We start from the raw sequence: 24,107 nt of genomic DNA on the forward strand, positions 1-24,107 counted from the left end.
TTAGAGAAAAGAGGATTTTATTCAAATTAAACTATTGATTGTGTACAACAATGCTGTATATACATTATCATACGTACAAATATCTACATACATAACAAGCTTGATATTCATAACATTTTAGGAAGATGATTAGCCAGTGCCGGTGACGCCCAAGTCTGGCTTCTTATCATCTTTATCAGCATCAAGAACAGGGTCATCTTGGCTTGCAGCAGCAATAAAATCCTCGATCTTGTCCTGTTGTTTGTCAATCTGGATGGGACCCTGGTCCTCCTTTGACCTGATATCCGTCTTGGTCCTGTTCTCTCCTCCTGCCACTGACTCGTATGTCGTTGGTGTCTCGTACTCCGGCGGCCGTGCTCCCTGTACCCCTGACATTGTTTGATATCAGCCTAGTTTCTTGGCTTCAAGACTAGCTAATACATGCATGTTTTTATACTCTCACCACCTCCATCCACAGCTTTCAGACTCGTTTCCAGTCGGTGACTCGCGACGTGGCAATTACATATGCTACGTGGCTTGCATGCAACACTATTACTTGGCGACAAGGATATGCATAACACAAATAAAACTTTCGATCAAATCTCGGTGTATAACTCATCAACATCATCCGCGGTCATCTTTTGGACAATCCACTAAATCTAAATTCTGACTAAGTTAAGCACGCACAAATTCGATCGATAAATTAATCGACCTAGATCGAGCGCAAACCATTTAGAAATAGTAGCATAAACTTAGAATCAGACGCTCCATCTCACACAAAAAAAATTATGAGGAATTCTCTACATTGGTACTTCACGAGACTTTTCCTTAAATTGCTTGGCATATATATATATATTGAAAGAGTGTTTTGACAACAAAATGTAGTTTCAGTGCAAATTTTGGAGGTACACAACTTTTAGTTGCACAATTGACTTGTTTTATTTTTCTTTTCTTTCTAATTTCTATCTCTAGTACTCAAAAGCAAACATTCAGTTTTCCATAAACTTGTCATTGATGAATTCAAACACATGCATAAAATATTAGTAGCTAGGTTCTTGCTCCTTGTAGCTACTAGCTAGCTATAATATTACATGGAAAATGTTTATTTGCAAAGAAATTGAGAAACAAACACAAATTAAGTCTAATTAAAATGGTTTAGATGGCAACTTCTTGTTGGCCAAAAAATGTCGGATCAATTGGAGAGACTTCCTGGGTGCGAAAGTTGGGACTTGATGACCAGCACCTCGAACCGTCACAAATGTAAGCCCATCATAAATAGTCCTCCACCCTCCAACCTACAAAATTAAAAAAGATTAGTATATATATAATCCATTATGTCCATTGTGTTTATGAAAATAATACCAATTAATTTGGTTAATATATAGTTAATTGATAATTACCTGTTGATGATATGTGTACCAGGGAGTCCAATCTTCAGTAATATTCAATGCAAGCTTTCTCAAAGCATATCTTGTGGAGGTTACTGGGACTCTTCCATCAGTATCTCCACTGCTTGCACCATATATACACAATTAGTGGGATCATATATATATATAAAATAATTCTCCTATGTGAACCAAAAGTGTGAACCTACTTTTCAACCATAGATGTGATGGGTCCCACAAAAAATTTATGGTCTCCATTTTTGTTTTGTTTTATTACAACCATTGGATTTGAAGTTCACAAAGTTGGTTTACACTTTTGGTTCACATAGGAGAATTATTCTATATATATATATGTATGTGTGTGTGTAAATTATAATTACCTGAAGATCCATACGCGGAGGCCAGCAGCCATGAGCTTTTTAATGGTGGGAAGAACTGATGTTGCTGCATTCCAACCAGATATAGCACCACTGCATGTATGTACAAAATGCATGCAACGTAAACTCTCTTATTGAGTTATTGTCATCAAAATCAATATATATATATATATATATACATATATATATATATAGTACATAAAGAGTACCTGCAGTGCGACCATTCATAAGGGATTTTAGTGAGATTGGCGTGCAGTGCTTTCTGAACATCTGGTCTATTGAAGTAAGCATAAGTGTAGTCTCCTAAACAAGGGTCATAACCTGCTAGAGGTCTCCTATGCCTCCTCCCCTGTCCCTGCATGCATGTACAATTCATTCATTCATTCTTGACTATATCTATATGGGTATATATATCAGTAATGATAGAGATCTCTGCAACTGATTTCTCAATTATCCCAGCTTTGCTGAGTTGTACGCACAAGATTTCATGTGCATCATGCGAGACATGTGGATCAATCCGCGAATTTACTTGAATCTTGTGCGTTCAACTCAGCAGCTCGGATAGCTGGGATATGTATACTGGATGAATTCGAGTAGTCCTTACATATCTGAAAGACAAATGACGAGGAAGGTCTTGAATCACATGACTGGTAGTAGTAGCAGCAGCAGATGATGAATTACTACTAGGACGGACACATGTTGGAGCATACAAGCTGTACATGTCAATAATGTCGTACACCTTGAAGTACTTATCAAGAGCGGCATTGCATGTATCAGACACATTACTGAAGTTGCAATTGCTCTGAATCTCATGGTATAAACTGTCTGATATTACGGCATGATCCCACGCGTAATCAACCATTCCTTTTTGATCTGTTTCATCATCCACTGCTGCATTTCCAATCTGAAATATATATATAATGTATCATATGTTTGATTTTGCACAATATATATATAATGAATGGGTGTAAACTTGGGCCGCCATAATATATAGTCCGCATCACGTTGGCGAAATATAGGACTAGGCAAAACTTATGCCGGTAGAGGCCGGAAATGGAACGAGTTCTCAGAACTTTTGGAGAGATAACCAATTAGGTTATCGTCAAGTGGTTAGAATTAATAAAAATAAGGGCACATTAATCGATCGATTACCATAAAACCCTTGAGATTTATATGTTTGTGCTTGTTCACTTTCTTGTTATTTTCATAAATGGCTTCAGCAAGCTGAGGAACATAGTGTCCTACACAAACACATACACGTATATATATATCAGAGGTTAGTCGTTAAACCAGCTATATATGTAGAAAAATTAATTAGTAAACTGCATAGAATTTAGTTATATACCTCCATAGCTCTCTCCGGCAATGTAGAAATCATGGGATTTGAATTGTGGGAATCTTCGAAACCAGTTGATAAGGAACTTATACGAATCCTTGGCTGAAATATATATATATATATATGTACCCAAATTAAATTACAAATATCTATTAATCAATATTAAATTACAATATTGATCCATCGATCTTGGGATAAATATAATTCTAATTTATATATACATGTACCTGTAATGGCGTCTCCAAGTTGTTTAAGGTCGCCGCTCGTGTTGGTGTAAGAAAATCCTACACCAACAGGAGATTCTAGGAACAACAGATTGGCAGCTGACTCAAAAAGGAAGATTTTATTTAGTATCAAAAAATTGATATTTATGGGAAACTGTATATGTATATATTTACAATAACATATATATATATATATGAGTCTCAAGAGAGTAACAAATACATAGTACCTTTGTTCCAGGTGTAGGGGTTAAATTTGAGGCATTCAGGATTGCCTTTATGAGGGAAAAAAGGCCCAAGTTCTTCAGCTAATCCATATCCAATGGATGAACACCCAGGACCTGTTATATAATTATATATATAATTAGGTTTAGATTAATTTCCAAGCATATATATACACACACATGCACAAGTGGTCACATGCGGACGTCCGTAACTTTAATTCGTTATTTATGTGAACTAGTGAGACCCAAACTAGTGAGATCCCCATCTGCATCATTTTTTAGCTCATAAAAATTAAAAAAAACAGACACTCATAAATTTAAAGTTACGGACGTCGCACCAGAGAAGTCGCGTATATATATGAATGAATATTCATTCATGTATGTATATACTTACCTCCATTGAGCCATAGAAGTAGGGGCTGTTTGGTAGGTTCATGTGTGGCTTGAAAGAACCAATAGAAGAGAGCTCTTCCATGAGTTTGATTGACTGTGACATATCCTGAGTACTGCTTGAAGGTGACTTTGGGTTGACCAGGAAGCCTATGAATTCTGTCTGCCTTTTGTTCATGACTCACTCTTGCAAGCTCTTCATCCAATCTCACTCTATCTCCTCTAACTGGCCCAAAAGGCAGCACAAGCCAAACAACAATAACACACCAAGACAAGTATTGAAAACACTTCATCGTTTCAAATCACTACAATATTATTGTCTGTCCGATCAATATATATATATATAGGATTAATTGTACTTGATCTCTTTCTATTGAATTAATTTTTGTTCCTCCTTTGGCCAAAACGTTTATATGTTTCCTATTAGTTGTATGTGACAAATCAATTCATTATTGAGTTACCATATTGGGTTATATGCACAGCATAGCCAGAGCATGAGATAAGGATCATGAACTTCATATTTATGGCATGGAATCAAATTCTTATTTTATTCTTAATTGCATTTTCTTTAATGTTGCCTTTTTCTAATTTTTTAATTATTAGTACATATATATATATCACAGTCAAACTTGATTGTTGGTGTTGGTTTTTGTCATCCCTAGAATCCATTAGAGCACTCTTCATCAAGCCCATATTTGACATTTCTTTTTTAAAAAATTTGATTTTTTTTTTAAAACCAAAAACAACATCATATAAATTTCCATTTGAGCATCCAACATAGATCTAAACTCGAGATGTCAGACCCACACGAATATATTTCATATTCCTTTATTACTTGCACCATTTATAAGTAGTTTATGGCATTGTACAAACATACAAATATGAGTTAGTTTGAACTTGTTTAAGGCCAATGCATTGTTCTTGTTAGTTTGACGTCTACAACTGATAACCAGTGAAGAACAGTGCCCAAATTTAAGTTACATAGGCATTAAACGGTGGTTCTTACGCCTGCAAAAGCAGGCAAGGCTAAACAAAACAAACAGAAAGTAACTGTCACAACACAACAAAAGCAAACCAGGAGTCTCTATTTGGCTAACTTAATCGAACAGATCCTTTGCTTGCTGCCCAGCCGGGTGAGCAACAGCCGCTTCGTCACATTTCCCCACTACTCCATCCCTCTGCTTGGCTCTCTAGCCTTGTTTATCCATAAAATGAGTTTATTAACTACATAAGATGAGGAGGTGAAAAAAAATTTACGCGCACTATTTGCCAAGAATGAAGGCCAAAAATGGCCCACACAAGTTTATAATTTTGCTCTGTAAAGTCCTGTTCTCAGCTCAGCAGCTACAGCATCAATGAACTCTTCAGTGCTCAAATACTGAGCCCGGGCAACCCTGAAGAGATCAAGCAATACCAATTATATTTGAACTTAGGATAGGAGGTATAGGAGAATGTCTACTAGGAATATCATTTTGGCATAACTTACCTAGGCCCATGAATAAGAAGTGCTAGATCCTTAGTCATCTTCCCGGATTCAACTGTTCTGACACAAGCAGCTTCCAATTTCTCCGTAAATTCCAGCAATCTTGCATTGCCATCCAGCTTGGCCCTAATAAGACAAATAAGCTTAAGTTTCTAAGCAATGCTTGAATAATACTCTGAATGCTATTTATGTAGTATTTATTAATCAACTAAACAGAATATCAGTTTGAAACCTGTGTGCAAGGCCTCTTGACCAAGCAAAAATGGAAGCTATGCTGTTTGTGCTAGTTTCGCCACCTTTTTTATGAACCCGGTAATGACGGGTAACTGTGCCATGAGCTGCTTCAGCTTCGATGGTCTTTCCATCTGGACACACCTGGAACCCAATCAAAACTTCTTTCATATCCAAAATGAATACGAGAAACGAAAACCAAGAAAGAAAAAGAAATGCAAGGACAGACAAAGTAGTACGGAGACATACTAACACCGATGTCATCAACCCAAGAGATCCAAATCCTGCATCAGTTAAACAAATGCATTAAAAGGATTGAATAAGCGCTAAATCCTAAATTACAACCTCCCATAACATGCAACTCTTCCATTCATGCCCAGCGAAAGCAATAACATAAGTACGAGATAAAATGCAAGTCCAGACCACCTCAAGTGAGTGAAACAGACCTTGTGCTAGGAAATCACTTTGCACATCTCCGTCATAGTTTTTGCAAGCCCACACATAACCTCCTTCACTTTTTAGAGCATAAGCAACCATATCGTCGATGAGACGGTGTTCATACCTACAATACAACCAAGTGAGGTGGGTAAGTGACAATTCATGCAATCTGCCTAAACTGATCATCATTCAGAGAAGAATGTCTCACCAGATCCCTGCAATCTCAAACTTTGACTTCCATTGAGTTTCATAAACTTCTTGGAATATGTCTTTAAATCTTCAAGTCATAATAAAAGATAAGCGAGAAAATGATATCAGCAGCAGAGATGATTTCCACACAAAACTGAACAAAAATGCATACGGATTCATGTGCATCTCAAGACTGACCAAGCAACCATAGGAAGGTTAGTCTAAAACACTCTTCAATCTCTCTCCCCTACCGCAAGACACAAATGCTTGAACACAATAGAAAACCACTAGAATGAAATGAAAACTGACTTTGCTAAAGGTTTAAGCGAGAGGAAGGCAAAAGAAAAATGACTAAATGACTAAAGAGGCAAAAATTTACCTTCCATCATATTTCTTGAGAATGGTATTTTTTGTGCTAAGATAAAGTGGCCACTTTTTCTGGTAAGCAGTGCTCATTGAAGCCTCAGCAAAAGCACGAATGGACTGTTTTCAAATTTCAATAAGAATACTTGTGTATGTTCAATGTTTATGCAAACTTAATCAATTGGTGACTTAATAGAAACAATATGAGAAAGAAGATAAGAGAAATAGATATAGAACCTCATCCGTGTTGTACATGGACAATGCCACACCTCCAGCACCAGTGAAGTTGAAAACCTCAAATTCTCTCTTTTCACCATGACCATCAGGTACTGCAAACATCATTGTTGAATATGTTAAATGATAACATAATAAAGCTCTCCACAAAGTAGTAGGATTTTACCAAACACCAATTTGAGTTTTCCAGATCCTTCTATAACCGTATCAGTTGCACGGTACTGATCACCAAAAGCATGCCTCCCAATACAGATAGGCTTTGTCCAACCTAAGGAAGACAAAAGTTATGATGTTGTTCCTCTTTAAAAATTTCAAAGAGAAATGCAAAGAAAACGTTGCATACTGGGGACAAGCCGAGGGATATTTTTGCAGATTATTGGCTCCCTGAAAACAGTACCTGTATTGCACCAAAAAAAAAAAAGAAAAAACAGAAAAAAGTTCCCACAATTAGATCAACATGTTGAAATATGCAAGAGGGGACAAAATAACATCAGGGAAAGTTTATCCACCATTTAAAATGTTCCTAATTGTCCCATTCGGGCTCTTCCACATTCCTTTCAGATTGAACTCCTTAACACGAGCCTCATCTATCATACAACAAGTAAGATTTTAAACAGTTTGTCAACCTTCAAGAAAAGTAATTTAGTCTTGTTTGTAAGAACGCCAAATAAATTTGTGTTCAAGTCAAGCAAATGCATGATTCCTATGGCAGTAATACATACCCGGAGTTATAGTTGCACACTTAATTGCTACATTATATCTACAATTACAGAAAAAGACAAAAATTACACAGTGAAAATAAAAGATATCAAAGGGAAACGGTTCATGTGGTTGTAAAGGCATCAATGCTCATACATCGACAGGAATGCTCTGTGTATGAATGCAGCTGTTTATATGCAATGGATTTAGAAATCCAAATTTAAGTATGATAACAAGGAGGATGATACAAAGTTATGTCACTGATAAGTTAAAAGGGCAAGTCCAAGAATCAAAGGAACCCAAGTACACATAGCACATACTTCAGAGCAGCTTGTGCACTTTCTATAGTAACTTTATCTTCTGTGGCATCCCGATTAGGAATACCAAGATCAAAATACTTGATATCCAAGTCCAAAAATGGGAATATAAGCTGCAAAATAATGAAAAGGATTGGCAGTTGGGCACACATATAATCAGAATAAATGAATATCACAAAGTTGAAGATTCATAAAAAAAACAAGAACTTTACCTTTTCCTTAATGGATTTCCAGAATACCCTAGTCATTTCATCCCCTTCATTGTTCACCAATATATAAACAAGAGAAAATCACAGTTGTGTGAGAGAGAAGATAAATACTCAAGTAAATATAACTTTTGTAAAAATTTCAACTACAAGAATCTATACATAAACTCAGGAATTTCTAAACTCCATAGCTTTGAGAATGCAATCAGTTAAAACATCATGCGAAAATTCAACAGAAAACATAACTGGGTATTTCCCCAACTGCAAGTAGAGTTCTTTTTCTTTTTATTTCTTTCTGTTATTTCATAGAAACGGAGAGATGACTTGGTTTATTAAAAAAAACATACGAAATAGAGCAAACCCACAATGATCACAACGAAAACAAATCATAAACGAAACTGTCTTTGAAGGAACAAAGAAACAGATTTGTCAAATTCATATAGACAGAAGGGGATTGGTAGCAGCAATCGATGATCAAACTGAAATCCAGCAACTTTGCTAGTGGTTCTGATTAATGTTAACAAAATCCAGCAACTTTGATGTATGCAAGAAATTGAAGAATAGGGAGATTGAAGAACAGACCATCCATTTCAACGATGGGATTGGAGACCTTGATCTTATTGAACTCGATTGCCATTTTCGCCTGCTTCAGCTGCTCCGCTGCTTGTACGCTGTGGCGATGAGTTTTGATGGAACGACTTTAGGCGGTAGCTCCGTAGCTGGACGAATGAAATTCAGGTAGTGACAACGAGTCAACAACAATAACTATGTTTTTTTCCTTAATAACCAAATTTCCAATTTTTTTGGGTTGCATATTTTCTAATATTTATATTTTATTTAATGGTAATTTTTTCCAAATAACCATCCAATATACTTGGAAGGTTTTGAGTTTGATTTCCACATAGAGCAACACCCTTTTAGCCATGTACTCATTGCTGTTGTTGGTGCAGGGGATAACATTTGCAAGGAGAACAACTGCTCTTTTTATGTATAATACAACCAGCAGTGACTTTCATCATTGCAGAGTATAGGTTCAGACTTCAGACTGAATCCTCATCTCAATATATGTAGCACTGTCACCATTACAACAAGAGTTTCAGTGAACCACAATCAATACTCAAAAAGAAGTTTCTGAGAACAAAATTAGATACACAATCTTCATTAAGTATACCGTATCTCCCCGTATGAAAGAAGGATAAATACAAGAGTTTAGTGAAAAAAATTTCCGTCTACAACAGTTCTTTCTCCTCCCCTACCAAAGAACAAATGAAATTTAAATCAACAAATTTATGTGTGTATCTTATCAGGATTCAGTTCCTTTCTTCTGTAAAATCTGGATTCCCTTCCAAAGGAAAGTTTTGTTTTTTTTTTTTTTCGCGCTAGAAGTACTCAAAATCTATATAAGAAGGATCATCAGAGGTATTGTTGGTTTTAGCCCCTCCGAAGTCTGGCGTTTTCTTGTCAGCTGGGGATGACGCTTTTCTAGGAAACTGCGAGAAGTCTACAGGTTCAGGTATGTGAGGAGGCATAGCACTTCTCACAAGAGCCCAGTTTACCCCCTCAAAGAAAGGGTGCTGTTTTATTTCTGTGGCACCCCTCTTGTATGCAATTCGCTTATGAGGTTCTTTCACTAGAAGTCCTCGTATAAGATCGCGAGCGACAAAACTCACTTGCGGACTTTCTTGAAATCTCAATGGCTGGCCTACTACGTTAAAGAGCGTGGCTCGGTTCCCCTGGCCTTTGAAAGGAGTTGTTCCATGCAGCAGCTCATATAAGAAGATGCCAAAAGTCCACCAGTCCACTGCACTACCATGACCTTCTCCTCTAATGATCTCTGGGGCTAGATATTCATGCGTGCCAACAAATGACATGGAACGGACATTTGTAGGCTCTGCCATCAATTCTGGCATTGAGCCTCCCACAAAGAGGCCAAAATCTGATTTGGATTTACGGTTCCTTTTAGGCAGAATTCGTGGGAAAAATGTTGATGGCTGCATGCACCCATGGACTGCATACTCATCATCTAAAATGCCACCATTACCACTACCTCCACCAGCGCCTACATGCACAGACGAGGATTTCACCAGTGTGGGACTGACAGAGCATCGAAGGGATAAGTCGAAGTCTGAGAGCATGATATGCCCCTCATCTCTTACTAGCACATTTTCTGGTTTCAAGTCCCTATACACGATACCAAGCATGTGCAGATACTCAAGCGCCAGCAACACCTCAGATGCATAAAACCTGTGAGAGACAATTGATTAAGGAATGAAGGTCATAAAAAAATTGAGAAACTAAATAAGATAACTAGCAGAGAGAAAAATACATTCTTTTCAGAGCCAACCCTTTTGTTGTTCTGAACCATGAAATTAGACGGTATCAAATTATCAATTCAGACAGCAACCATCATAACCGAGGTGTCTTGAATGAAGCTATACTACCTATAAAAGTAAGTTTCTGAACATGCATCTAATGGTTATTTAAAGGAATAGGAAATGGTTTCCTGATGACAAGTATCTATGCGGCCTGCATCAATGACAATACTCAGTCATATGACATAGTACAGAAAAGGCATCTTTATTCAGGACTACCAGAAATCGTATGTGGAGGGAAATGGGAACAATGACACTTGATGATGTGAATGTATCCGACCACTTTTGCTAAGGCTTGCTGTAACAGTTTCTCTTGATTTTTTTTTTCCTGTCTAAGCTTTCTTGATTTTTTTAGCATCTCCCATAGATTCCCCTCGACGCTCTTGATCACTCACCATATATGAATGGTGCAAAAAGTAATAAAGCAATAATAAAGTTTCAAATAGCACTCTTGAATACTAGTTTCCCTTGCAACAACGAAACTAATAGAGCTGGAATCAAGCATAAAACTATGCTTGATAGGTTAAGTTCCGTATCTGCCGTCTGCAGCTGACCTGACTCAGCAATCCTTGATAGATTAACAATACTATGCTACTTAAATGGAAGAGTAAGAAGTAAGATACCAAAAATAGTAGTAAGATAACATAATCAATGAAATAAAAACGCTGAAGGCAAACTGACCTTGCAGCTTCCTCAGTAAAATGTTTGTTCGGTTGCTTCTGTCGAAGAGAATGAAGATTTCCTCCACTGCAGAACTCCATGACCAAGCAGTAGAACTTTTCAGTCTCGAAATAAGTATACAGAGTGGGCAAGAATGGATGGTCAAGAAGTCCGAGAATCTCTCTTTCTGTCTGTGCTCTGAGTAGCTTGTTTCTACTGGCAAGAGATACCTTGTCCATGACTTTCATGGCAAAATGTGTGTTGGTTCCTCTGAGTTCAACAAGATAGACACTCCCAATGTCTCCATATCCAATACGCTTAAGAAGGTCAAAATGTTTAACACCAATTGAGTTGCCTTTGGAATTAATCATATTAATGGCATCCCATCGTACATCACCACCAGTATGAGGCTTGAGGGGTACGATGGAGCTCTCTAAGCTGTCACTGCGACTGCTATTCCCATTCCCTTGGCCTTGATTGGTTACGGAACTAGTGATCTTTGCATCACCTGTCTTTGTGTTTCCTAATAATGACACGGCAGCGCCTGTTGACATGGTTGTTGAAGTCACAGGGATTTCAGAAGTTGCAGGCGTTCTTAAGCTTGGTGCCAGGCGTTGATTAGTACTCGAGTTTGTGACAGGCTTGTCTATTGGGTCCATCTTCTTGGGATCAAATTGTGGGTTAAACTTGACATTCTCACTAATCTTGGAAACTTTTTTTGTATATGCAGGCTTACGAGGCGAATTCTGACCAGAATTGGTGCTAATTTTGGCTATTTGCTCTGCCTTTTTGCAGTCAGAAGGTGGTGGATTAGTGGTTAAGATGGTCTTACTCTTGTCAAACCCTTCCATCCTTTTGGGTTCATCCAAAGCTGCTTCTGATGGGATGTAGCTCATCTGCAATAACCAGCATAGCTAATCCTTTTACCGCAAGAAAAACACATTAATCACGAGCTTCCATAAGGACTTCTCCAAATTTAACAACAAATTCTACGTTTGCAGTAAGGCGCTAATTATTTCCTGGTTCTATGTTCTAATCAGATTGAATGTCGAAAAACTTACCTCAGATGCGTCAAGATTCCTGGCAGGCTCTGAAGACATTGATGGGGCAACACAACAGCACCCCTATAAAGGGAAAACCTAATAAAAATTTAGAAGGGAAGGCCATTAGTGAAAGTTCAAGAACATCAAAAGAGTTTGGGTTATAGAACTCTAAAATTCATCAAACAATAAAGATGCCACAAAATCCTTTAAAAAAAGATAACTCAAAAATCACAAAGCAAGCCATATATAATCATTGATTATAGAGTTGAGCATATAATCAGTGGTGTGGTGGGCACGTAATGAAACCAGACAGAAAAACCATTAGGTCAAAGGTAGAATATTAAAATCAAATCAATAAAACTAAAAGATCCCCAGTGAGAGATTTTACACAGCCATTCCCCCCATTCTGCAATAGATAGATATAGCATATGACAGCGAAGAAGTATATTCAATACAGAAGCTTATATGAATAAAAACAGATAAGACCCACTTGAAAAGACAATGCAGGGATTGCAGCATACCAACCAGAATCTCAAAGTGGCATTAAAGGAAAGGCGTTCTATTCGCTTGCCGTCTATTGTTCTTGATGCTTTGCCTTGAGGTTAATCACTGGAAGAATGGGACCAAACATGGTTTATTGATTTCACAAAGTGAGAAGAAATCCTATAAATGTCGAAGGAATGACTCATTAGAGATAACCTTCAATCAAACAAATGGGGTAGCTTGGGTTTTGCAGGAATGGAGAGAATTCAAGAAATAAGAAAAGATCGCAGAAACAGGAGAAACAACAAACACCCAACAACAAACAACAACTACTACTACTATTTACAAATAACCAAAAATAAAAGAAAAAATATCTCCAAGAAAAGAAGTCTCTTTTGGATGTAAAATAGCTTAGGTAACGACGTGGAGAGAGAGAAGAGGGAGGGAAAGAAACGGTCATAGCTATGAAAACGGGTTGAAGCCGTTTAATCCTCTCTTTTTGTGAAATTTTTGGGAATATTTTGAGTGGCCTCAAACTGATTTCTCAGCCTCTCTCTACCCGCTACCACCCCTGCATTTCCCTTCTCTTCTCCTCTCTTTCTTTTCCTGGTTCTTTTCCAATTGGCTAAACCTCACGCCTATTTTAATACTATTAACTTATGCCATACAGTTCTATAAAAAAGTAACAACTTTTATTTGTTAAAAATTGAAACTTTTTTTCCATTCAAAAAAAAAATTGAAACTTCTTTTTCCATTAAAAAAAATTGAAACTTTTTTTACTTTGTTATCAGCAATTTTAAATATTGGTATCGAAATCAAGCCGATTGGGGCGACTCATATATGATATGACACTATAACCAGTTCAACCGACCAAACAACAAAAATATATAAATAAAAATTACAAAATTTGATGGTTAATGTTTAGATTTTTCTACTTGAATGTCTAAAAACTAAAAGGTTAATTTTAATTAAAAAATTACGTTTATATGGAAATAGAAATAAAATTGGTTCAACCCTATTTTTGACTTATCTAGGTTTCTAGCAAATATTTTATTTTTGAGCTTAATGAACCATAGATTCCAATACTTGACTGAATCGTAAATCACCGGTTACAAATGTACGTGGTACTTTGTTTTTTTTTTCTAGGATAAAGGTACTTTAATAGAGATGGGTTGAGCCTAAATTTAACAAAGTTTGTTTGTATTGAATAAATCAAAATGACCTTATAATAACAAGAAGTTTAGTAGTTTATTACCTTTCATGGTTTGTTGAATTCATCATTTTTTGCTTTTATTCCAATGTAGCATATGAGTTTTATGGACGCACCGTAACGATAATGATTTTTTTTAATTGAAGAGGGGATTTTAATTTGATCAAGATGATATATCATTCTTCCCACTCAACGGGTGATTCAAGTGTACCCGTAACGACAATAATGAGTTTGGGTTGGAACGGTGAAAAAGAGGGACACAAATTGCCAAATCAATTAAAAAAAAGATTAAATCAGAGCTAAATCAAGAAACGTCGTCCTGGTGGAAGAAAGTACTGCCTAAGAACAGAAATGAACGGCGTTGGTGGCTTCAGTACCCCACCACCGCCACCGCACGCAGCAGTGCATCCGGCGGTTCAACCGCTATCGTTTCTGCTGGGGACATGGAGAGGGGAAGGACAAGGTAAGTATCCTACCATCAATTCCTTTACCTATGCCGAAGAGCTCCATTTCTCGCATTCTCCAGCCAAGGTACTCATCCCACTTTTACTTTCAATTCATATTTGATTACTGGTTCGATCATTATCTTTATCAAAATCGGTTCTTTTTTTGTGGGTTTTCTGTTTGGGAGAGAAGCCTGTGATTGCTTATACTCAAAAGACTTGGAATCCCAGCTCCGGCCAGCCCATGCATGCCGAGAGCGGCTTCTGGCGACCCAATCCTGTCGATGGTACTCTCCAAGTTGTAATAGCTCAGAGCACCGGCCTTCTTGAACTTCAGGTCTCTCCCATGACACATTCTCTTTTATCCCCAATTAATTTCGTCATCCAATTTTCCTTCTTGTTTCTTGGGTCCAGAAAGGGACATTCAGTGCGGAAGATAACGTGATAAAGCTTCAGAGTGAGCTTGTGGGGAATGCTTCTAAGGTAAATAAATCTGCTCATTCTATACTTTTTTACTTGTGGATTCCTTGCAAATGAATGGCTGGCCAATTTGGGTTTTGCTGTACAAGGGGCACTCTGTTTAAACAGCTGTTGTGTTCTACTTCTGGGGATTAGTTTACACCACCAATTATTCTTGCAAGTTGGTAAAATTATTCCCCAAAACGAAAAGCGAACTCCCTGAAAGGTTATTTCTTTTGGCCTTAAGATTTTCTTTCTTTTTTTTTTGTCTTCTGATTGGTAAATGGAAGTGGGGTTTGAATCCCTATCCTTAGGGCAGGGTGTGGAGGACCTTGACCACTTGAAGAAGATTTTCTTATTGTGTCAACAATTCGTTGTCCATTTGGCTTATAATTTGAAGCTCATTGCATTAGATTCTTGATTTTATAAGCACTTAAGAATTTGAATTAAAGGCACCAATTTGACTTGGAATCTAGCAGAGCGAAAACTTGAAATGACATGCTATAATGAGCAAGCATTTCTTGTGTTGAGTGGTAAAGTATTACTCATCCTGCTGAAAATTTTGCTTCATGTTAGAATGGGGCCATCTTGATGGTTTCTATTATTTTCTGGATGCTGGAGAATTGTGTTTGCAGACCACAGTTCATTTTGTTTCATTTTGTTTATCATTGTTAATAGGTGGAACAGTTATCCTGAAGTTTTCTTTAATATATTATGTATGAATTCATCATTGTTAAATCATCAAGTAGACTTATCCGGGAAACGGATACGTGTAGGGAGGTTTAGAACTGTAATTCCTGTCTTATCGAGAGCAGTAGTTAAAATCTAATGCTAAGATAACTCAACAAAAATAAAATCCAAGAACTTTAAATGTGAGCCACATCTTTTGGTAGACAAGTATCCATAACCATAACCTCGTCATTTCAATTTCAAAGTCCTTACACTAGAAGCACTCACTGTGGGGGAGAAGTATCTATAGCATGGTCGTGATTGCAGTCTTTACGACAGAAGCACTCACTATGTGGCTAGAATACCTACCAGAGTTATTTTGTGTTTGCAATATGTGGTTCATGGAAGAAACTTGAGTTACTCGGAACTTACGATAATTCACAGAACTAACTGTTAGTTTCTGGATACTATGTATCCATCCTAGTCATTGTGACACTTGAGTAGGTCATTTGTTCGATTGTCGTTTGGAAGAATTAATGTTTGTCTTGTTGGAAGCAACGGGAAGAGTAAGATGACGAAAATTTTACGTAGACCATGTATCATCCAAAAAGAAATAGGAAGTTACCTATTTTGCTTATTAATTCACTTCACATTTATGTTTTTAGTGTTGTCGGTTGACTGTTTCATCATTCTCCTTGCTTGAGCAGGTGAAGGAGATCACTCGAATCTTTGAGTTGGTTAACGGCGAGTTGACATATGTGGTTCAAATGGCAACCAATATTACTGCCCTTGAACCACATCTGAAAGCTGTACTGAAGAAGCTCTGATGGTATCTTCAAGATGGTGAAAGGAGATCGTGATCATATTATATGACCCGCTTATTTTTAATGTTTCTTGCGGCATTATCACTGAGAACCACAATGCATGGATTTCAGTTCCAATCCAAAGATGTATATGGTTCTACCATGCCTTTCTTTGTTTCCACCATCATCTCTCTGTTACTCCATTGTGATCTGTAGTTTGAAGAATTCGTAGTATTTACTTGAAATCAATGTGATTGAAATATATGTTGCTTACATCCAGAATATTCTGCTTTGTTTAATGATGGAGCAAAACAACTGTACCAAAACGAGAGGTGACTCGGTTGGTAATTGGCCGAGGTTTGTTGGATTTCAATATAAAAAATATTTCTCAACGGTATTTAAAAAAAAAATTATAATACCTCATTATGGACAACTACAATTATCCTACCATGGAATAAACAGGTGGCTCTATTTCCGAGCTTCTGAAGGTGGATCCGCCTTTTCAATTCTTTGTTTTTTTTCCCAAAATTGACATGGTGCCCACAAATAAATGCTAAGTTCTTTTATTATTTTTTTAAAAAAAAAAAAAACTTAGTGTGGGTCCCACTATCGTATCAAACGGAGCCTACAAGCAATTATTTTTGAGCGGAAGTATATTTCTGAATGTTTCCCAATATCATAGCATGAATCTCACAAACTGTTTTCCATTAACAATCCTGGAGATAATAATATGTCAATATGATGAATGTCACAGTTGAATACGTGAATATATACACTGACTTTATGTAAAGCGGACCAGTCCAGCCCGCGAGAAACTCAAAAAAAACCGGGCCCAGTATGCTATGTGTCCAAGGGTTGGGCCTAGTGTGCCTGGCCTAGCGGGCCTGACTAGTCCACTTATTTGTTTTTAATTTTCTAAAATGTAAAGCAATTATTGTTATATTTATTGAAAAAAAATATTAATAAAATTTTATAGAGACATCCACTTAAACACTTGAATGAATATTATTTTATTTTATTTATGACAACTATATTTTACAAATTACATATTTGAACAATGCATAACTTAATAACGTACAAATGTTTCTCTAAAAAATAACGTACAAATGTTCAAAAAAATTGTTAGCATCACAATTGGTTGAAAACATCACAACTAGGTTAGAAACTGTTTCACTAATGTCGATCTTAATTAGCATCACAATTACCGCATTGGATACCAATGTCGATCTTAATTCGCTAATAACTTTTCTATCTGTAGAAGAAGAAAAAAATTTCGATAAGCACGGAATATATGTTGTAGTTGGTGATTTTTTTTCCACTATTGTAAGATGTCAATAGTGTTTAATTCTCTTCATTCATATGAATATTAATCTTAATCTAGTGGTGGGTGGATTAATAAACAATTAACGGAAAAAAATAAAAGAAATCTACCTTTTTCGAACACGAACACATTAGAATTAGAACAAACCACATATATATATATATATATATATATATATTCTCTTCATTGCATATAACACGGCATGATTTGTGCAAGAAGGAAGAACCTAACACCACACCACAACATTAATTCTTGATATTAGCTGTTATTACATAATTTATAACTTTCTACACTTCATATAATTTGAGTTGATCGATCTTCTTATAGGTTGACAATGATTGCTTCCTCAACTGAGATCTAATATATATATATGTGTGTATGTATATATATTCCTTTTGGTTTGGTCATCGGTGAAATCATGGTAATATACATAAAAGATCTCCCTGGTATTCAGGCATGTGGTTGTTGGGTTGATTGAGTTGAATTCTAACATGGACAGCCTGTTCAACATAATGTGTGTGTGTGTGTATATATATATATATGCAAGTCAAGTCAACAAGAATCGGAAGAAATTGAAGGTCATTGGAATTTGTAACCATTGGTGAATTTAGAAAATGAATTGAGGGAGGGCTTGGTTAGTGGCAAAGCGAGATTGACGGAGATTCGGGGACAGCGTCATCGATTTTTTTAGGGTTATTTACTGAAAAATGGCTGAGAATAAACAAATATCTATATGGAATGAGCTTAGGAATTTAAGACCAAATCTATATGGAATGACTTTAGTTTTAACTTAAGTGTTCCATTCTTAAAACTAAAATATAATTATTTATAGAAACTCAATTATTTGTCTTTAATTTTCTCGATCTAAATTCTACAATATTTGGATTGGTCATGGGAAAATGTCTTTAAATCCTTTGAGTGATTGGACATATTAAAGCTTGCAGTGCAAGAATAAAAGTCTAGATCGATCGATGCAGACACTCACATGCAGGAATAATTGAATTTTGATTAGGATGACCATGAATCTCTTTTCTAAACGTACAATACACACTAAACTCATATATTACACTAAACTCATATATTACGCAAGTGTGTCATTAGTTGAACGGCAATCATATTACATGTAAGGAATCACCCACTCATTAGGTTATGGGGTCGAATCCTATCCCTCCCCCAACCCCTGTTTTAAAAAAAAAAAACACTCATATATTACAAAATTCTAAGACTTTTTTTTAATAACAAAGAATGACATTATATAATCTTATACTTTGAACATTCGATATAAACTTAAACTTGTGTCGTCCAGCCCGTGCACACAAAAATCTCTTTAAATTATTGAAAACTCGTATTCGATATTGATCTAAACTCAAGCTATTTGACCAATATTCAAAATATATATGCGTACCATCAATTACTTGGCATTTTAACTAATTAAGCTATATACGTGCCAACACCAACTTTTTTCTTCATTCTTGACTTTTTAGTTTAGTAGTGTGTGTGTGTGTGTATATATATATATATATATATTCTACCAAGGGTTTGTTAATTAATTGAATTTTGATTTTTTTTAGGGGGAATTTTGAATGTTGATTGTCAAAAGGAAAAAACAAAGAAAACCCCATGTATGATATATCCTCTCCAAAGCCAGCTAAGCTAAACATGCATGTCAGATCAAAAGTCCATGCCATGTGACTTTCTTCTTTCAAACCTACGTGCATCTCTGTAAAACACCTCTTTCTTTTGCCCTTTTTCCTTTTCTTTTTTTTTGTCTTTAATCATTCATTTTTTATTATTCTTTTGAAACAGTGACCTCTCTTTTTTCCATTTTTTATTTTATATTATTCATTTTATTTATCGAATTCCGTAAATATTTCGAACTCGCATGACTTAGTCAATTACTGGATCATCACACTTTGAAACTCAAACCTAAAAAAAAAATTCGAATGACTAAATCACTTCATTTGCGATGTGAGATATTATAGATCGTAACAAGACAACGATTTAAACTGAAAAGTAGTATAAATTATTTATTTATCATTATCATCCGAGCCTTTATCCCGTACAGATTATTGTAATAATATATCACAATCTGAAATTTAAGAAGGTAAATAAATAGTTAACCTAATTGCCGTGGATAATATTGTATTTTACATCATTTTTGACAGAATGAGAGTCAATAATGGATGTGTTAATTATCCCTCAAATGAGAGAATGACATGAATTGGTCCCAGAAAGCTAGATGTGCTGCTATGCTGGCAATGCACCGTTACACATACATCAACAAAGAAATGTCCCTGTAAATATATCATATAATAATACGTTTGCTTACCTAATTTCTGTTGATTAATTTCATTAATCTTATTATATTACTGCTATATATGAGTTGATTACGGGTTACTATGACTATATAGCACCATAATCATCATCACCTTTTTTTAATCGACAAACCACTCAACCTAACATGTCATTCGGATAATTGAGTGGACATAAACAGTGATAAATTCATGATTTATGATCATTAGGGACACAAAAGTGATGCGGTGGTTCGAGGACAACGCCACATAATTTTTTTTTTCTTTATATCATGAATCCACGATTCACAAATATAGATGGCAAACACATTAATAATATTTCGAAGTAATAAGAAATATATATATATTAATCCATTGTAAGTCTTTGGGTTCTTTATGTTATGAGTTCACGATTCACAAATATAGACTACAAACACACAGAACACAATAATAATACTCCAAATCAATAAAAAATTAAATACATATTAATTTATCATATTAATAATATCGCAAACACTTTTATTCGCAACCACTTTTTAGGGTTTCTAGAGTTATGCACGCACACGATATAGAGACATCAGATATACTAATTGTCTGACAACAAACAAGAGGTATTAATAGTGGGTGGGTATGTGTGGACTTGTGGGTTAGGAGAATAAGAGTGTTGGATGGATTTGTGAGTTGGGAGAATAGTTTAATGAACTGAGTCAGTGTCACTATAGCCACAACATTAGTTCATACTAGGGTTAATGGAAACTTTTTGAGTCATTGGGGCACGATTATGTGTGTCTGCATCTGGATGTAAACTTTGATTGGGTAGTTAGAAGAGCCCACACCATGTACCACGTTGATAGAATGTAAGATTGGGTTGAAATCCATACAGATAGGAATCCGAAAATAGGACAAGCCCACGGAAAAGGGATTTCACAAAAAAATATGAACTTGTTAGTTCGAAGTTCAAACTCCCGATCTCGAAAGCCGTAGACCCTAAATCCAAAGATATAACTAAATAGTTGATAATCATCATCACATGATTAAAGAGAGAGACATACAATCATACACACAAACAAACAAAAAAACAAAACCCCAATAATAAAATAGACAATGAAAGCAGACAAAGATGATAATCAGAAACAACACACCAACTTCCTTCTCTTTCTGCCTCACAACATCTCTGTTTTTCTTCTCTCTCTTTGTGTGTCTCTCTGTCACTTGTAACTTTCTTACAACTAATTTAATGAAGCTCCCCAACTGTAAAACCATCTCACCCTACCTAAATTTAGTCCATTTATAGCATTTGTTTTTCCCCCAATATCATTCCTTCTTTCCTTCCCTCATCATTGGCCTTTCAATACTGGATGATGGCATGCTCGATTTCCTTCCTTTTGGTGTCGGTGATGGTCGCCGTCGTCGTCACCGACGTCAATCGAAATGCCATGGCTTCTGCGACAACATTGAAGATGGAGATGTTACACAGGCACCATCCTCTGCTCAATGCCAGACCCGAAACCCAATTGGAACGCGTCAAGGAACTGGTGACCAGAGACAAGATTCGCCATGAAATGATTGCGAGATCCCACCAGCGAAGATTGACTGTGAAAACAGAGGAACAGGAATGGAAGAAAAGCGGCGGCGGCATTGAGTTTCCAATGAGGGCAGGGAGGGATTATGGGGCAGGGGAGTACTTTGTTAACTTCAAAGTGGGTACTCCTCCTCAGAATTTCTTGATGATTGCTGATACAGGGACTGAATTGACATGGATGAACTGCATTTACAGATGCAGAGCTCATCACAATTGTACTCTTAATCCCCCAAACCGCCACCAGAGGAGGCTGAGCCGCCATGTTTTCCGTTCTGATCTCTCTTCCTCTTTCAGAACTATTCCTTGCTCTTCCAGGACTTGCAAGGTTGACCTCTCGAATCTCTTCTCCCTCACCTACTGCCCTTCCAATCATACTCCCTGCAACTACGATTACAGGTACTTATATACACCCATCTCTCTTTCTTTCTTAATCAGATTAATTCAATCAAACCCAGATGGTCTTTTGATTAATCATGGCTGTTTATTCAAAAATTAAGCAAAACCCATTAATGCTAATGCACATCTTTCTTGCTCTATATAGGAAAAGGCATGCCTTTTTGTACAAGATTTGCTTAGATTAATTAGAAACTGAAAATGCAAAGACAAAGTAGGACCAAAAAGTAGCTGGAATTAAACCCAATTGTCTGTTTCTGAAAAATCTTTAGTCTTTGTTTTTGAGGTTAAAGACAGATTAATTAAAAATATGGATGAGCTGAATTTTGAACCCGTGTTACCTTATTTAGCTTTGGAAGGTTAAAGTCCTATTGAAATGGTAAGTGCTGTAGCAACGAGAGGTGGTTCGGTCGGCAATCAGTTAGATTAGGCATATGTGTGTTCAATATTCGATTTCAAATGAGAAACATATTTCTCAACGGTATTTAAAAAAAGAAGAAATGGTAAGTGGTGTTGTAGCTGGTCATGGCTATAAATAGTTGAGGGCTCCTTAATAATCAGATAGCGATGCTGTTAAATCCTTATGCATTTAAGCATTCTGCCTTCTTTACCTGCATCCATCACTGGGTTTAAATGTCAGTTATTGTTAGTAGGTGTAGCTTCACATGACCCACATTTTTAGTACCCATTTTATACAGACATGTACCCTAAAGGTCTCTGTCTGCAAGCATTAATGCCATTGCCAACCCAACCAGAATTGACAACTCCTAATTTTTGTGTGTTCATCTGCTAAATTAGTACTTGATGAATGTCAATGTTGAAATGCTTTGATTCATTTTCTGATCTTGTTTCTTCTTGTTTTTGGCACTAGATTCGTTGATGGGTCGTTCGCTACCGGACTATTTGCAAGAGAAACGGTGACAGTACACGGCGCAGATGGTTGGATCAGAAAGCTGAAAAATGTGTTAGTTGGGTGCAATAACAATTTCCAGGGGAGTTTTGAGAATGTTGATGGTATATTGGGGTTAGCCTACAGTGAACATTCATTTGTATGGGAAGCTATGGACGAATTCGGAGGGAAATTTTCTTATTGCTTGGTTGATCACTTAAGCCACAAGAATGTCTTCAATTATCTCACCTTCGGGAACAACTCCAACCAGAGTCGACGAACGCCATTATCGGGCAACGTAAGGCGAACAAAGCTTGAGATTGGTTTAATCCCTCCATTCTATGCCTTGAATGTTAAAGGCATCTCCATTGGCAATTTAATGTTGGATATTCCCATCAAGACTTGGGATGCAAGTCAGGGCGGAGGGATGATCATTGAGTCAAGCACAAGCCTAGCGAGCCTAGCGCAGCCGGCTTATCAGCCTGTAATCGACATATTGCAGAAATCGGTGTCGACATTCGAGAAAGTAACAGTAGATGGAGTGCCATTGGAGCACTGCTTTAATTCCACAGGGTTTAAGAACTCAATTGTACCAAGACTGGTAATACATTTCATGGATGGAGCTCGGTTTCAGCCTCATGTGAAGAGCTATGTTATTGATGTTGCTGATGGAGTGAAATGTCTGGGAATAGTCATGGGAAAATGGCCTGGTTACTCTGTCATTGGGAATATTATGCAGCAGAATTATTTGTGGGAATTCGACCTTGCCGGAGGCACGCTTGGATTCGCTCCCTCCACCTGCAAATAGCTTTTGCTTGATCTTCTCCATCTCTCCATCTCTCTCTCTGTCTCTCTCTCTATATATATATATGTAATATACAGGACAACAGACAGATTGAATTTGTTATTCTTTGTAACTCTACACTCCTCTATAGTTCTCTTATGTGTATTCATATGTTCCGTGGATCTTGAAAGATCACTACAATTGTTCTTTCTTATAAATCTTCAACAACAGCTTTAACATCACAATAGAAATCAAAATTATATTTAACTCATTTTTTGTTTTGGATGTTCAGATGCAGTGAGATGTTATGATTATGAACATCAATGCAATGCATATGGTAAGCACAAGACTCTCATATGCTATTTGATAAACTGTTTGTACCAAATATAACTTCATGACACGTGGCAATATGGGTCCATCATTGGATACTCTCAACAAATCATCACAGAGACATGTGGTAAAAGTAAGGAGATTTTATGTTAAGTGTGTGTTCATTTTGTAAGGATTGTGATCACACATTAATTTGGTCTGAAATCCATGATTGTGTTGTTGGAAATTTGGGTGTCTAAAGGTGCATTATTCGAAAGAGCTAAAATCCAGAGATTTATCGTTAGAATCATTTTCTTCAATTTA

General features: G+C 36.5%; 6 protein-coding genes across 7 annotated transcripts; 2 read left to right on the forward strand and 4 right to left on the reverse strand.

Moving 5' to 3' along the window:
* Nucleotides 1-129: 129 nt before the first annotated feature.
* LOC119988368 lies at nucleotides 130-375 on the reverse strand. The gene has a single exon (XM_038833383.1). It carries the CDS (start codon nucleotides 373-375, stop codon nucleotides 130-132), a length of 246 nt encoding a protein of 81 aa, XP_038689311.1.
* A 749-nt stretch (nucleotides 376-1,124) lies between these two features.
* LOC119989786 (serine carboxypeptidase-like 34) lies at nucleotides 1,125-4,205 on the reverse strand. Its single transcript, XM_038835483.1, has 10 exons — nucleotides 3,917-4,205; nucleotides 3,529-3,639; nucleotides 3,305-3,400; nucleotides 3,087-3,179; nucleotides 2,894-2,982; nucleotides 2,346-2,645; nucleotides 1,951-2,090; nucleotides 1,745-1,834; nucleotides 1,380-1,488; nucleotides 1,125-1,274 (listed from the first exon to the last, which is right to left on the reverse strand). The coding sequence occupies exons 1-10, from the start codon at nucleotides 4,203-4,205 to the stop codon at nucleotides 1,125-1,127; spliced, it is 1,467 nt and encodes a 488-aa protein (XP_038691411.1).
* Nucleotides 4,206-4,869: 664 nt separating this feature from the next.
* On the reverse strand, nucleotides 4,870-8,822 carry LOC119990235 (isocitrate dehydrogenase [NADP]-like). Its single transcript, XM_038836130.1, has 15 exons — nucleotides 8,655-8,822; nucleotides 8,079-8,122; nucleotides 7,870-7,979; nucleotides 7,573-7,610; nucleotides 7,360-7,437; nucleotides 7,194-7,247; nucleotides 7,017-7,118; nucleotides 6,854-6,945; nucleotides 6,633-6,736; nucleotides 6,273-6,341; nucleotides 6,073-6,188; nucleotides 5,876-5,910; nucleotides 5,628-5,770; nucleotides 5,399-5,521; nucleotides 4,870-5,306 (listed from the first exon to the last, which is right to left on the reverse strand). Exons 1-15 carry the CDS (start codon nucleotides 8,707-8,709, stop codon nucleotides 5,216-5,218), a joined length of 1,254 nt encoding a protein of 417 aa, XP_038692058.1. The 5' UTR covers nucleotides 8,710-8,822; the 3' UTR covers nucleotides 4,870-5,215.
* A 364-nt stretch (nucleotides 8,823-9,186) lies between these two features.
* On the reverse strand, nucleotides 9,187-13,217 carry LOC119988604 (serine/threonine-protein kinase RHS3-like). 2 transcript variants are annotated; one of them, XM_038833701.1, is made up of 4 exons: nucleotides 12,673-13,217; nucleotides 12,166-12,243; nucleotides 11,126-12,000; nucleotides 9,187-10,316 (listed from the first exon to the last, which is right to left on the reverse strand). In XM_038833701.1, exons 2-4 carry the CDS (start codon nucleotides 12,202-12,204, stop codon nucleotides 9,452-9,454), a joined length of 1,779 nt encoding a protein of 592 aa, XP_038689629.1. In that variant the 5' UTR covers nucleotides 12,205-12,243; nucleotides 12,673-13,217; the 3' UTR covers nucleotides 9,187-9,451. The 2 variants fall into 2 exon arrangements, with proteins under 2 accessions (XP_038689629.1, XP_038689628.1); XM_038833700.1 differs by having other exon boundaries at nucleotides 9,452-10,316; nucleotides 12,669-13,217.
* An 855-nt stretch (nucleotides 13,218-14,072) lies between these two features.
* LOC119988570 (UPF0678 fatty acid-binding protein-like protein At1g79260) lies at nucleotides 14,073-16,493 on the forward strand. The gene is made up of 4 exons (XM_038833654.1): nucleotides 14,073-14,371; nucleotides 14,477-14,620; nucleotides 14,698-14,766; nucleotides 16,119-16,493. The coding sequence occupies exons 1-4, from the start codon at nucleotides 14,192-14,194 to the stop codon at nucleotides 16,236-16,238; spliced, it is 513 nt and encodes a 170-aa protein (XP_038689582.1). The 5' UTR covers nucleotides 14,073-14,191; the 3' UTR covers nucleotides 16,239-16,493.
* Nucleotides 16,494-20,946: 4,453 nt separating this feature from the next.
* LOC119990154 (aspartic proteinase NANA, chloroplast-like) lies at nucleotides 20,947-23,738 on the forward strand. Its single transcript, XM_038836003.1, has 2 exons — nucleotides 20,947-21,804; nucleotides 22,673-23,738. The coding sequence occupies exons 1-2, from the start codon at nucleotides 21,185-21,187 to the stop codon at nucleotides 23,496-23,498; spliced, it is 1,446 nt and encodes a 481-aa protein (XP_038691931.1). The 5' UTR covers nucleotides 20,947-21,184; the 3' UTR covers nucleotides 23,499-23,738.
* The last annotated feature ends 369 nt before the right edge of the window (nucleotides 23,739-24,107 follow it).

This window comes from Tripterygium wilfordii, chromosome 21 (genome assembly GCF_013401445.1).
Source record: "Tripterygium wilfordii isolate XIE 37 chromosome 21, ASM1340144v1, whole genome shotgun sequence".
In the NCBI taxonomy this organism is placed as follows: domain Eukaryota; kingdom Viridiplantae; phylum Streptophyta; class Magnoliopsida; order Celastrales; family Celastraceae; genus Tripterygium; species Tripterygium wilfordii.

Bases quoted from the DNA above. Each gene is read 5' to 3' on its own strand.
- LOC119988368 (XM_038833383.1), bottom strand. From the start codon at position 375: ATGTCAGGGGTACAGGGAGCACGGCCGCCGGAGTACGAGACACCAACG.
- LOC119989786 (XM_038835483.1), bottom strand. From the start codon at position 4,205: ATGAAGTGTTTTCAATACTTGTCTTGGTGTGTTATTGTTGTTTGGCTT. The intron at 3,401-3,528 runs GTACTATGTATT...TTTTTGAGTCAG, and splicing joins CCCCTACACCTGGAACAAAG to CTGCCAATCTGTTGTTCCTA. The intron at 3,180-3,304 runs GTACATGTATAT...TATATATTTCAG, and splicing joins ACTTGGAGACGCCATTACAG to CCAAGGATTCGTATAAGTTC.
- LOC119990235 (XM_038836130.1), bottom strand. From the start codon at position 8,709: ATGGCAATCGAGTTCAATAAGATCAAGGTCTCCAATCCCATCGTTGAA. The intron at 5,771-5,875 runs GTATGTCTCCGT...ATTGGGTTCCAG, and splicing joins GGTTGATGACATCGGTGTTA to GTGTGTCCAGATGGAAAGAC. The intron at 5,307-5,398 runs GTAAGTTATGCC...TGATCTCTTCAG, and splicing joins CTTCTTATTCATGGGCCTAG to GGTTGCCCGGGCTCAGTATT.
- LOC119988604 (XM_038833701.1), bottom strand. From the start codon at position 12,204: ATGTCTTCAGAGCCTGCCAGGAATCTTGACGCATCTGAG. The intron at 12,001-12,165 runs GTAAGTTTTTCG...TGGTTATTGCAG, and splicing joins GGAATCTTGACGCATCTGAG to ATGAGCTACATCCCATCAGA. The intron at 10,317-11,125 runs GTCAGTTTGCCT...TGTCTCTCACAG, and splicing joins TTTACTGAGGAAGCTGCAAG to GTTTTATGCATCTGAGGTGT.
- LOC119988570 (XM_038833654.1), top strand. From the start codon at position 14,192: ATGAACGGCGTTGGTGGCTTCAGTACCCCACCACCGCCACCGCACGCA. The intron at 14,372-14,476 runs GTACTCATCCCA...TTGGGAGAGAAG, and splicing joins TCTCGCATTCTCCAGCCAAG to CCTGTGATTGCTTATACTCA. The intron at 14,767-16,118 runs GTAAATAAATCT...TTGCTTGAGCAG, and splicing joins TTGTGGGGAATGCTTCTAAG to GTGAAGGAGATCACTCGAAT.
- LOC119990154 (XM_038836003.1), top strand. From the start codon at position 21,185: ATGATGGCATGCTCGATTTCCTTCCTTTTGGTGTCGGTGATGGTCGCC. The intron at 21,805-22,672 runs GTACTTATATAC...TTTTGGCACTAG, and splicing joins CCCTGCAACTACGATTACAG to ATTCGTTGATGGGTCGTTCG.